At 47.0% G+C, this 14,103-nt stretch overlaps 1 protein-coding gene across 1 annotated transcript; it reads left to right on the forward strand.

The window, feature by feature from the left end:
• Positions 1-119: 119 nt before the first annotated feature.
• On the forward strand, positions 120-12,497 carry Sumo (Small ubiquitin like modifier). Its single transcript, XM_037420985.2, has 3 exons — positions 120-274; positions 597-722; positions 11,935-12,497. Exons 1-3 carry the CDS (start codon positions 257-259, stop codon positions 12,088-12,090), a joined length of 300 nt encoding a protein of 99 aa, XP_037276882.1. The 5' UTR covers positions 120-256; the 3' UTR covers positions 12,091-12,497.
• The last annotated feature ends 1,606 nt before the right edge of the window (positions 12,498-14,103 follow it).

Below are 14,103 nucleotides of genomic sequence, written 5' to 3' on the forward strand. Positions count from 1 at the left end.
TGTTTTTCAAACAAAGCGTTAGTTTTAGTAAAAAATCTTTTTTATCAAATAAGATAACGTCGGTTGCGAACGCTGCCAACAAAACGCAAGTAGCCGCTTTTGCTTGTTTTTGAATTTTTTCGTTGCTGATAGTTTTTTTGTCATTCAGCCGCAGTGAGCCGCTTCATACTGCCGCTTGCTTCATCGGCCCGCTTTTCGGCTCTCTGTCATTTTGTGAGAGTAAAAACGTTTAGCGTGTCTTTTCGGCGTGAGCGAAATGTCGGAAGACAAAAAGGTACGTATTACAGTAGCACTGGCCCGGATTTTGCTGCGCTAACACTTCGGGAGTGAGTCGAGAAACGTATCGCCGCGTTCAGCCCATGTTGCGGCGAGTGTTTGAATTAGGCTTAAGTGGGGAAATTTCGCCTTGTTGTTGGCGGTAGCAAGCCGGTAGTTCTCTCTGCAGCACTATTCGCCTACGTTCCAATGTGCTGGCGAATGCTGAACAACTCGTAGAACTCCTTCAGTTGCTCACTGTGGTGTCTTAATGAATGCACGCGCTTACAAAAGTTCGCTCCAAATCGTTCCGCGCTTGATTCCCTTCTTCCGATTTCCAGGACGTCAAACCCGACAACGAGCATATAAATCTGAAGGTTGTTGGACAGGATGGCAGCGTTGTGCATTTTAAAATCAAAAAGCACACGCCACTGCGGAAGCTCATGACCACTTACTGTGATCGGGCGGTAAGTTAGCACGTTCTGTATCTTTTTTTTTTTTTTCTGCACTTGCATCTGGAAGGAGCACAGCGCTTCTTAGGTGCAGGTAGTTCTCTTGGTTCTATGTATCTTTTAGGAGCTCGGCCAACAGATAAATACATTAGCTCATATTGCACTAGCCAAGCGATTCGTGGCAAACGCGGCGCAAATGTGGGCATTGCCGGCTAATCGGTTGTAGCTAGCCGGCGACGATCTAAAACCGCGTTGCATATCGAAACTTCTTGCGCTTGATTGTTTTTGTTCCCCTTGTCGTTTTTAAGTCGGTATAATAGTGCGACTATTCACGTCAGGGCATTTTAGGCCTTTAAAAAGGAAAACAATATCAGTGCGCGCGTTCATTTCGGCGAAAGAACCGCGATGTACTGGTTTTGATTTAGTTTTTTTTTTTCTAATTGTTTCTAACATGGCTAGGATTAGGGCGCTCGTTGCTCGTGACTGTTGCCTCTCAACGTGCAAGTACTGACGTCATGAAGGTTTCTTTTGGTATCTTCAATACGCGTGCAGAAAACTAGTTTGTTTGCCTAATTTATATGAAGCTTGACTCGTGGGAAGACAGTTTTTTCGAAGTAGGCACATACCTGCAAAAGTCAGTTCACTAGTTGTATTCTAGAAAACAAAGACCTTCAAAAGGAAATCCATTGTAAGAATGTGGTAGGTGTGGTTTTGCGTATACCTCTCAGACCACTGCAGCAAAAAACACCCCACTGCAAAACTACCGTAGTAGCCTCCCTAGTTGATGAAAACGTGCTGTAACGATTTCTAGGCAGAAGTTTGGTTGTATGTACCTTTGGCTGGGATGACCTTTAAACTATCGAGCATTTTCTGCATGTGGTTTGTCAAGGTTTAGGCAAACATAAGTACTGGATGTGTGTATTTAAAGAAGGTGTAGTGACTCTGCCAGAACTGTTCTAACAGGAGCTAGAAAACCACTGGTACGTAACAGGTACAAGCCATTACATAATGTGTCAGTCTTCCTTAGACACAGTCTTGTATAATCATTGTGCAGCAATTCATTTCATTGTTGCAGCAGTGAGAATAATTTCTGTCATGCTAGGTCTCTGCCACTAGAGGCACCTCGGAAAGCCAGAAAACTTGTTTAGCAGCTGGGCAATACTAGCACCATAGTTAACATGAAGCCCTTTGCAGTGATCCCACCCCTGCGCCAAAGTGCGCCAAATCAAATTTACTGTGCCATCGTGATAATATCAACGGAAAGTGCCCCAAAGTCAGATTTGGAAGAATCTATCATCGGCTATATCCACGCCGGCACGTCAAAACAAGTCACGGCCGGCTAGACTGCACCTGTGCGCTCCCTTCTTACGGTCTTTTGGTCTTTGCAACGGGTGTAGTACATGTCTCTTGCCACATCTATGAGGGGGGCGCTGCTTCCCTGCCATCTTCTGCCGCTCTGTAACGCGTGCGAACACACGAGTTTGGGCGCGCTTCTCTACTCACCGTGCATTAAAAAACAAGTTGCTTAATTATTGAAGATGCACAAATGGTCTATGGCATTGCTCATACCTGATGATGCTGGGCTTGAACCTATACACCTCTGAAGAGTGCACTTTGCTGGCAGTGTCACAAGCCCCGAAGTGCGCGCATGATCATAGCCTCTTTGTGACAAAAAGCGGCATACCACACACCCCTTACAAAATCGCCTGGGTACGCTGAAGGCTTTCTTCCGTCACATTCTATTTGATGCAAAAGAAACACTGCCTTTCTCCTTTCTGTGCATCTGCTGCAATTTTATTATCACATGCATGACGCTTGCTTTTGCAATAATACTGGAACGCATTTTTTATTCTTTCAGCAATCGCTGCACTTTGTCACATTTTGAACGATGGTGCGACACTTGGGAGCGCAATCGTTCTATCATAGTCTGGTATCGACGCACCCGATGAGCGTTGCTGTTTATTTTTTGCGTGCTAACACTTGCTGCTGCTTGTTAAATGTAAGAGTCTTGTGAATTTGCAACATCCAGATCTGTTTCGTTGGTCTCTGCTTTTTGCTTCCTTGATTGACGTAGGGGCCAAACTTGTGAAGCAGGATCTTTGCGAGGCTTCTATGCACTGTAAATCATGTAGGAAAGATAGTTCTCAAAAAGAGTAGGTGCGTGCGCAGTCAGGAATAAGTTTTCTGATGTGGAACGCAGGCACATAGTCTTCATTGTGCAAAGGTCTGCTGCATACGACTGTTGATGCAAACTTGTCGTTGATGATGACGTCTCTCGCAATATTCTTTTGTCACTTGCCACACAGCTCAGTGTTGTTTGGGAATTTGTGAGAAGGAACACTGGGTGTTTTTCCCAAACGGGACTTGCAATACGAAACCACAACGATCGAGCGGCCGTGACGGAACACAGCAATACACCTTCACACAGCTAATATATATCAAAATGTGCTAACTGAAGGTTGTGTGACTGCCTTCTCGACTCAAAATAATTACTGTAGACTGAACACTGACTAGGCACCGAATGAAATGCAGCCGTGGTGGGTAAATACCACAATAAAGCAAGCCACACTATAGACCAAAGGCAATTCGCAAGAACTTGCTTGTAGCAATAAGCCACAAGAGAATTTATACAGATTTTTCAGAAAAACAGCTGCTTACTTGCCAAAACATTGTAATGTTGTCAATATCTATTTCTTAACATGTTGTTCTACAAACTAGAAAGATAGCGCAGAACTCATTTGCCCAACAGTTTAAGTTCTGGGACAAGCGGCTTGCGAGTGTAAGCAGCTGCGTGCTTCGTTTGCATTCTTCATGGATGTGGCCTGCAGTACAGAGGAATGCAAAAGGGCTTGGGGTCTCCGGAATTCATATTTCCAGGTGGTGTTAACACCTTGACAATGTACACCACCACTCTCTGTGTGTGCTGTCCGAAGATGTGATTCAGCAGCAAGGGCCCTCTTTTTTTTTTTTTTTCTTTCTCCTTATATGCAGTTTTTTAGCCATTAGATATACGACACACGTACGTGTTTAAAAGAGTTGTCAGGCTGCAGATAGCAGCTATTAGCCCTGAAAACACTCCAAATGTATTTGGGAAAATAAAGAAAAGTAGAAAATTGTTAGAAAAAGGAAGGCGCGTTCGTCATTCCGTGAACGATCGCTCTTAATTGCGATGTCGTTGTCCGACAAGACTAAGGGCCAAAGGTGTTTATTGCTCTCTGATTGCAGAACAGGTGCAGCTTTTTCTTCTCTCTGATTCTTGCCACTGCTTTATGCTTTCTGAATTGTGCCTCTCATTAGCCGATTCTTCCGCATTTTCACAGAGTTTCAGCTTGTACACAGAGTTTCAGCTTGTAGTATCCACGAGCACATACATACCTACATTAATGGTGCATTCAGACGACGGACCGAATCCGGATTTGTCATGGACGCGGACAGCTAATCCGCGGATGATCCGCCTACAGGCGCATCCGCACGGCGGACGGTGTCCTAGGGGAAAACAGCCGGATTACCCTCGACAGCAGATTCGGCGCTGCCCTGCGCCCGCTGGCAGCAGACAGGTTTGAGAGTATTCAACATGGATGCCCGCAAGAAGCGAAGCTTGGCTGCGATGTCTGTCGTGTTGTGACAAATGAACGAGTAGTGTTATTCTTTCAGGAGAAAAGGGAGTTGCTAGCAGGATATTCTTTCAACTACATTATTCCCCACTTGTAGAACTTCTAAACGTGTCTCCCGCCTTTTTTTTTTTTTTTTAGAAGCGGCACGTCGCCGGTTGCAGAAGTTGGAATATTTCACCACCATAACGGCTAAGAATCTCGCGTGTTAAGCGACGGCGGCGACATTTCCCGAACCACCAAAAGTGATTTCTGCATATTTAATCACCTGAGAACAAAGTCTCCGGAAACTAAGTAAACAATGCTCAAGCGTAGATGATGCCAACCAGTCATGCAGCTGTCCGCGAGCCATGGAGGACATGCCGCGAGCAGACGAAAAGTGTACTGGTTGCCACCGACCCCAAACTATTCCGCTGAAGTACCGGCTCTCCCCCGCCAGAATCCCGATGTAAGAAATGGGTTGGGTTCATCCGTCCGCGAGCCACGCGGACGAGGGGAATCGCTGTTGTGAGGCCACGTGACGCGCCGTCCGTCCCGCCACATCGGGATTCGATCCGTCGTCTGAATGCACCATAAAGGAGCACTGACATCAAATTTACTCATGCCAAGTGTTTTGTGTCAGCGAGTAGCTATAGACCCCGTAGCAGCGATTCGCGACCTAAAACGCAACTGAGAGATGACTAACTATCACTTTTATTGATCTATATTACTGGGATCTAGCACTATTCAACAACGGCCGGCAATCCCGCCATTTTTAGCACTGGGAGCACCAGCAGTGGCGCTACCTCGCGGTCACCTCCAGATCACGCCACAGCTACTCCGCAAACTTTTCGTCTGCTAGGCGGACACTTTCAGACATGCCTTGTCACCTGCATTGCTGTCGTCCCCGTACAAAGTGTCGACTCGGGTTCAATACAATAGTGTGGAGCTTGGAATCCCCGCGATTCGCGACGTCGCGAATTATTTTTGCTTCGATCGACCTTTTTCAGAACAGTGATTCCGAAATGGACGCCGTTCCAAGCAGCACTGCAGAGGTGCCCGAGGATGCATGCTTCATTCATGTTCGCTCGTATGTCTCAGCTATATTGGTGTGTTTTGATGTGCGAAGCATTCAAGTATACGCAGAGGGGTCGATGCAGTATAGCTATCGCGAATGAGCATCAGCGGAAAAATAGAATACGTTTCCTGCTTGTCGGGTTCTTTCTTGCGCCTCCAAATGTCCTCGCCTATCCAGCCTCGTGCGGTTAATACGGTATTACCACTTTTACGTGGATGCAAAGTCTACAGATGAACAAAAATTCGATACCTGCATGTCACTTGTTAGTGATGATATCTTACTACACGCTCTTCCACTTTGATAGCTTGTGGTCGTGTTGATGTGTAACACATACGTGATATGAAAAGACACCCTCACTGCGCTTTTTCCGTACTTCGAACTAGACGACTGCAAGTCACCTGCAACTCGCGATTCCCCGACATGCTGACCGACAAGCACACGTTTAATCATGCTCTTTTCTTTCTCTATTCTTTTAAAAGTGGTTTTTATCTTGATAATTTTACGAAATCATTCAAACTGGTGCGATGAAGATCAGACGCCACGGCCGGGCTAGACAGCACCTGCGCGCACTAGCCGGGCCCTAGCCCGGCCGTGGACGAGCAAGTGCGTTTCTGCACTTCGGCTAGAGTGTACTAGAAGTTCTTCGGCACCACGATAAGAACACTCGGATCGTACACGTCATCGCTACTAGGGCATCATCACTCAGGATGGTAGTTGTGGAATGTATCGCACCGAACACGTAGCCGTAGTGTAGATGTTGCAGGGCAGTCTATTTTTCGTTTTTTCTCCTTGACTTTTCTACGCTGTTTGACATCGAATCAAATTAACTTCCATGCGACGGATGCCGTTCAAATTTGGCCAAGAAGACCCATGCATACCAAGCGATCAAATGATGGGCACATCTTGATCTTGAAATTTGATGTCAGTGCTCTTTTAAGCGGCGAGCCGTCTGGTAAATTAGTTTTCTTTTAGTAGACGATCCTCCCTCTATCCTCGGTTGCCGCTTCTTTGCTACGGTATCGGTATGTGCGACAGACATCGTCGAAACTAGAACTACGTGGCCACGTCGTGACTCATTCGCATCCGACCAGCAGTATGGCAGTGCTCCACACAGAGGCGGGCAGCCCCCGCCCAGCAAGCTGGTCGCCGACCCTTCACACCTGAGCTGTCTCAGCATTCGTTCGGTGAGAATCCCCTACCAGTGTGCTACAACTGTGGCTTCAAAGGCCACATTGCCGGGTATTGCAACTACCGGCAGCCACTGAGGTACGACCGATCGCCTAGATAAAACCGGTCTAGTGCTACACAAGCACTGACATTCCCAGGAAGCATGTCTTACGAGATTCCAGGACCGCTACTAAACGAATCTCCGGCCTCTGACCGCAGTGTGACACCACCGCCTGCCCCTCGCGTCAACCGATCACAGTCTCCTCGGCGGCGCCACCTCACAAAATCAGAGGCTACCTACTCACGAAAGCAGAGGCTAACTACTCTACCACCGAAATAGAGTGCCTAGCGGTCGTTTGGGCCATTAGCAAGTTTCGACCCTACCTATACAGCCGGCCATTTCGAGTGGTCAGTGACCACCATTCACTCTGTTGGCTTGCCAATCTACGGGTTCCATCAGGCCGCCTCGCCCGCTGGAGCCTCCGCCTTCAAGAGTACGACGTAACGGTGGTCTTCCGATCAGGACAAGCATACAGATACTGACTGCCTGTCTCGTGCTACTATTTTCCTGACGTCATCTGATACTGAACAAGATTTACCGTTTCTTGGCATCGTCAATGTGGTGCGGATGGCTGAACTTCAACGGGAGGACGCTGAGCTAGTTCCTGTCATCCAGCGTCTTCAAGGAGAACACGTTATGGTCCCACCCTGGCTCTCACGTGGATTAACATCGTATTGCCTGCAGAACAGTGTTCTCTACAAGAGAAATCTTGAGAGCAACCAGGAAACTTATCTCCTCGCCGTTCCGACGGCACTGCGTGAGAAAGTTCTGCAGGCATGCGAAGACGATCCTTCTGCCAGTCACTTAGGCTTTGCTAGGACATTAGCGCACATCCGACAAAAGTACTACTGGCCACAGGTGTATTCGTCCGTTCAGCACTATGTCCGCACCTGCCGTGACTGCCAGAGGCGTTAAGCTCCACCCGCAAAGCCCGCCGGCTTCCTCCAGCCTTTAGATCCACCTCCAGCACCGTGTCAGCAAGTGGGAATGGCTCTTCTTAGTCCATTACCTTCGTCATCATCAGAAAATAAGTGGATAATTGTTGCAACGGACTATCTGACTTTCTATGCAGAAACCAAAGCTGTGCGTGGGGGAACTGCAGTTGAAGTCGCCAGATCCTTCGTCCGCGACATTGTTTTGCGTCATGGTGCACGTGCTGTTCTCATAGCCGATCGCGAAGCAGCATTTACGGCAGAGTTATTGCCACAGGTCGCCAAGCTGACGCACACCAACCACCGGAAAACAACAGCTTATCCCCAAACGAACACCATTCGAGCTTGTTTATGGCCGTCGCATCACAACACCATTAGACGCTATGCTCCCCGTAGACCAGGACACCAGCGGAAATGACAGCGTTGACGGCTTCGTTGAGAATGCCGGGGAAACCTGCCAGCTTGCACGGAACCGCATTCGCACGCAGGATACCGATGCTCTCCATTACAACCAAGGCCAAGGAACGTCCATTATCAACCAGGTGACTATGTATGGGTGTGGACACCAGTTCGACATCAAGGGCTTTCGGAGATGCTATTGCATCGCTACTTTGGCCCTTACAAAGTTGTGCACTGCCTCAGTGACGTGAATTACGAGGTAGTTCCCGAAAGCTTCAATCTCTGATACCAGTTTAAACACGACGTCCACGTCCAGAAGTAGTCCATGTATGGATGAAACTGTACCACGCCCACGAGTTATGAACACTTCAAACATTTTTCTTCATTTCCATAAAGGTGCGAGGTTATTATTTATTATTATTTTTTTGTTGACGTGACCATCTTTTTCCATGGCCATCTCTAGCATCTTAGTCAATCGACCGAGACGGTCGATCTTGGAAGGGGGAAATTGACACAAGGTAGGCTGGCAACTATAGTGACCAGCCTCTGAGGAGTATAACAAAGTAGTGCTGTGGGCGCGTGCTCTGGTGTTCGTGCTTTTGGCCTTTAGTTACGAAAGTAAACACCCTGTTTTGTGCCTGCGTCTCTGTATCCTTGTGACAATATCGCATGCCCGCTCATGTGCCTGCTTCAGAAAGGGGTGCTGTTTGACTGGACCCCGGAATGTGAGTCCCCTTTTTCTGAGTTGAGTGAGTGAGTGAAACAACTTTATTGACGATCCGGCATAAAGGGGGAAGGGGTAGGGGGATTAAAGCGAGACACTAGCGTGCTCGGACGTCTCGGAGCAGCAACCTACTCGCGTCAAACCCGTGGGGGCGCCACTTTCGGCCGCTGGCGTTCCAGGATGCTAAGCACGTGCTGGACCACGTCTCTTTGATTGCCTGGCTCTCGGCTGATGATTTTGCTGCTTATGGCATTTGGCATTACTTCTTGGTTACCCGGCGGTGGTGCACAGTCCCAAAGGAGGTGTCTTTGGGTGGCTCGCGCCTTCTTGCAGTGTTGGCATACATCAGTGGTGTAAACCTCCGGGCAAACGTGCTTTGCCCTGACGGGGGTCCATATTTTCTGAGTTGAAGTTTTTTTTTTTTGACGTCCCATCCGATTCTCCAACACTTAAATTCTCTGGCTCCCACAGAACTTCACACTGATGCTAGCAGTATTGGTGTAAATGCTGTCCTGGGTCAACGTTTGGATAATAAAGAACATGTCGTAGCATACGCAAGTCGCTCGCTCGGCAAGTCCGAGCCAAACTATACCGTCAAAGAGCAAAAATGCTTTGCAGTAGTCTTCGTTGAGCAGTGTTTCCGGTCCTACTTGTATTGTACAGACGCCCCTTTACCATCTTGACAGACCATCATTCTCTCTGCTGGTTGGTCGATCTTCGTGACCTATCTGGTCGGCTTGCGTGTTGGGCATTTCGTCTACAAGAATATGACTTCACGCTGACGCAGATTGTCTTTCGCAACTACCGCTTCCCAAGACCGATTGTGACGCGGACAACTTCGACATCTACATCGCATCACAGGACCAACCATTTCCCGAAACAAAGACTTTAAGAATTAGCAACAAAGGGACAGCACCATACAGCAACTCCTTGCTACCAAACCAAAATCATCGCCTACGCACTTCTGCATTCGAGACGGGCTAGTTTACAAACCCAATACCTACACCTTAAGAATGAGCAATAAAGGGACGGCACCATACAGCAACTTCTTGCTACCAAACCAAAATCATCACATACGCGCTTATGAATTCGAGACGGGCTAGTTTACAAAAAGAATTACACGAGCACCAGCTCACGGTATCTCCTGGTGCTTCCGAAGAGTCTTCGCATTTGTCTTACAGGCTATGCATGATGACCCAACATCCAGTCATCTTGGCACAGCGAAAACTCTGCCGCCTTCAAGAAAGGCTCTACTGCCCAAAATGCACCAGACGACGGAACACTACGTGTCTAGCCGCAACGAGTGTCAACGTCGCAAGCGCCCAACAAGTGCTATTGCGGGGCGATTACATCCGGTGTTGCCCCCTAGAATTCCATTCGAGGAAGTCGGGATTAACCTTCTTGTGCCCTTTCCTCGGTCTTCCGATAGAAATCGCTAGATAGTTGTGTGCACCGATCATTTAACACGGTACTGCGAGACAGCTGCCTTACCATTGGCAACTGCAGCTGATGTGTCTGTCTTCATGTTACGTTTTGTGATTTTACGACACGGACCTCCCTCAATTGTAATCAGTGACCATGGGCGACAATTCACTGCAAATGTGGTGGGAGAGATGCCTCAGGTCTGCGCTTCAAGGTTTCGGCATTCTACACCATATCATCGCCAAGCAAACGGTATAACTGAACAAACTAACAGGACTCTCACGAACATGCTGTCTATGTATGTCACATAAGATCACAAAAACTGGGACAGCATTCTACCTTTCATCACTTATGCATTTAACACCGTACAGCATGCTACTACCAGCCACAGACCTTTTTTTCTTTATATGCTCGGCCGCCTCGTACATGCCCTTGATACCATCTTCCCGTGTTTGAAACGCCATAATCCCTGCATATCTGAGATTGTCCGCTCTAAGCTCACTCTTGCTTCTCAAGACTGCTCGAAGGCACATTTTGACCACCGATGCAGGCACGTAACGTACAATCGCTGCAACCTTCTAGTGTGGCAGTGGACACCAACTAGAAAACGCGGGTTATGTGAGAAACTGCTGGAACACTGTGAGGGATTTTTTCTTGTTATAGACCGTATCAGCAATTTAACTTCCCGTTACGCCGCCTCTGAATACACACCTCTCGTGGACGTGATAATATATATGAGGTCACAGAGACAATAATGCAAGGAAAGTATAGGTGAAGTTATTAGGTCTAATAACTTCCCCTATGCTTTTCTTGCAATACTGTCCGTTAGATTTCAATAATATTGTGTCTAACAAGAAAAAAAAATGGCAGCATATCCACGGAGTGAATGATGGCTATTGGGGCGAAGCATCCGTCCATCCATTCGTTCTTGCTTCCGCCCGTCCGTGCGTCCGTCCATGCATCTGTCTGTGTGTCCGTTCGTCCACCCATTTAACACTCCAAGTATCACCATCTTGCATCTTTTCATCATATATTCCTCATATAGAAGCACCGCCATCCAGCGGACATTCCAAGGACTGAACGAGAGGAGGCACACGCACACTTCCTTACGGCTTGCGCTTCGTGTCTACTTCCCACCTTTAACTACCTCGAGTTCATGCTATATACTAGTTCACTGTATTCATGGCACTGCGGCCCAACGCTCGCTAAACCTTTCTAAAACCTAAGAGGTTACGCCCAGCGAGTATAACGTAGCAACCCTTTCTTGTCTTCTGTGCGTTGTTGAACAATAAAAAATTTGCTGCATGCACGTTAACTAAAAGCCGAATTCTCCTGTCTCTCATTCTCCCTTAGCAGCCATTGGTATATACATTGAGCACTATCTTTTATTGTTCAACAACGCACAGAAGAAATCTCTCACCGGCACCACCTTGGAGGTCAAAATGTAATACCGGTTACACACTACTACTACTACGGCTACGAGGGACGAACAGGTGGCGCTATAAAGAGCTTCGCCCCTAAAACGAGCCCTTGAGTATACACCTCCTTTCTTCATATGTGTGTGTGCGTAGTGAAAACGAGATGTATGAGACAGCACCTTGCTGCAGGCCGGCTGTCCTTATTCTGACTTCATTTTGTCCTGATAACCGAGCTCGCGCCGAAGCGCCGCTCTTGATTTCTTACACTCGGCTTGCTGTAAGTATGGCATTCTGTTCATAATACTTGTCAATACTTGTCATCCACAATACTTGTCTGTTCGACTGCGTGTATGTGTGTGTTTGTTTGTGTGTGTGTGATAATATAATCCTCTTCTTCACTGACCAACCGCTTCCAACTATGTGGCGATCTCTGCAGGGCCTGAGCATCCAGAATGTTAGGTTCCGATTTGACGGCCAGCCGATCAATGAAACTGATACCCCTGCAGGCCTCGACATGGAGGATGATGACACAATTGACGTTTTCCAACAGCAGACGGGTGGTTGCAGCACGCAAAGAGGAAAAGCAGTGTGACATTCGCCAGCCTGAGTTACAACCGCATCGGGCGAAGGGCAACTCGTCTTTTTTTTTGTAAATAATTGAGTAAACAAACTCGAAGCACTTCATGCAGCCTGCCTCTGATATCTGCTGAGGAAGGCGACATAGGTCTTATTTTTTATCCTCTTTATGTACAGTGTTACAGTTCGTCAAATGGCCTTCTTCCCCCCCCCCCCCCCTCCCGTATGTCCTATCATTTCAGTTTCTTATTCAGTATGCTTTGCCTGCTTGTTCCCCACCTCATCTTCACTTTTTTTCCCTTCAAACGCCTGCTGAAGACAAATTCTCCCTGTCGTGTCTGCATTGTTTAAAAGTACGAAACGTCAATCTTTCATTGTGCTTGCGTCTATGTCATCAATAAAAGTGTTCGGTTCACTCGTAAACCTGTCCCAACTAGTACAGCCTTGCACCACTCTTAAATTGCGAATGTGAAGACTGACCGTATTAAAACTTGTCTTTGCTAACATTGACAGGTTTTACTGGATGTTTTTGTCAATTGTGGCAATGAAGCCAGACCTACTGACCTGGAATGTGCATTATGGTGCTCACGTGCGTACCTCCAAATTTATAACTTGCTTCCCGGGCATAGCAGTGCAGTTATGCACTCGCATATTTGTAAAATATTTCAATGTGTCTCTGCCTTGAATTTGTTTTGTGCTTGACTCAAGCAAAATATTTTGCTGTGTATACACTCGATAACCATAGTGAACATGTATGCAGGATTTCAGACTTGTTGGCTGGAATCCCGGGACGTAAATGGTCTCTTCAGAGATGGTCTTGCTCACATATGTCAAGTTTCACACAGATCTGGGACTTTTTGTGACGAGGCCAACCAGCGGCAGAAGAGTAGTTGCCATCATAGTTTCCTATAAGTACACTAGAAGGAACTCTGGCGCTAGTGTGAATGGAAGCTACAACCCATGGCACTTAAGCCAACATGGGAATGATTGGTTATACACGGATTTTCATAGTTTCGGTTTTGTTTGACTTTGCGTGGCTTGGAGCTGCTTTGTTAGGAAACAAAAATCTGAAAATGTTCAGCAGTTAGTTGCACTTCCCTACTTTAACCTTTTAGGCTCACCATTTCAAATTTGGTCATGCAGTTCACAGCACTTCGTTCTTTAATTCGGAACAAAAGCTAAACGCAGCAATGGGCAAATGCACAAGTGCGATTGAGGCCTGCGAGTATGAAAGGTAGGCAGATCCGTGTACTACTACCCATCATTCCCATGTTCGCTGAACGATCCCAGCATCAGATTCCCTTCCAGGTATGTTTAGGAAGCTTTATGGTTGCCATGGCTACATTAGCACGCCATATCGTCTGTATTTCCTCTATGGTTATTGTTGCACACGCTTGCCAGTATAATTTCGGACACACAGAATCTCCAAGTTTGCAACACTGAAACATGTCACAGGATTGCTGTACTGGTGAAGCTTGCATGCACGTTTAGACACTTCTGGGGCAAAACGGTGAAAACTATGAGACAAGTGGCTCTGGACAAATGCGCACTGTTGAGAAGTGCTGCTAGAGTGGACGGGCTTGAACCCTTTTTTTATGTAACAAGGAAACAATCAACATATGTAAGTGAGCTGTCAATCAATTCACAATCATAGAAAAAAAATCGGGGCATATCCACGAAGTGAATGATGAGTGGGCGAAGCAGTGGGATCGTTCGGTGTCGCTGTAAGTCACCAGTGACAGTGACCACTCACTCATGTCGGTGAGTGACAAAGCGGTGTACAGTTATACTATACAATGTTTATTGGTCATAAGTGGTATGTCGTGCTGAGTTTGTAAGTTCATTTTGCCATCATTATTACTGCTTTGCGATGCCGGATCTAGCCAGAAGTTAGCTAAAACGAGGCCTGCACACATTGCCCTAGTGGTCATTGGTTATTTCCAGTCATACGAAATGCATCAAAGAGCATATAGAGATGTCATCTACTCCACAAGCTAGTCATTGTCTGTGAATATCATTGTCATCATCG

Source organism: Rhipicephalus microplus, chromosome 2 (genome assembly GCF_043290135.1).
Source record: "Rhipicephalus microplus isolate Deutch F79 chromosome 2, USDA_Rmic, whole genome shotgun sequence".
NCBI lineage: Eukaryota > Metazoa > Arthropoda > Arachnida > Ixodida > Ixodidae > Rhipicephalus > Rhipicephalus microplus.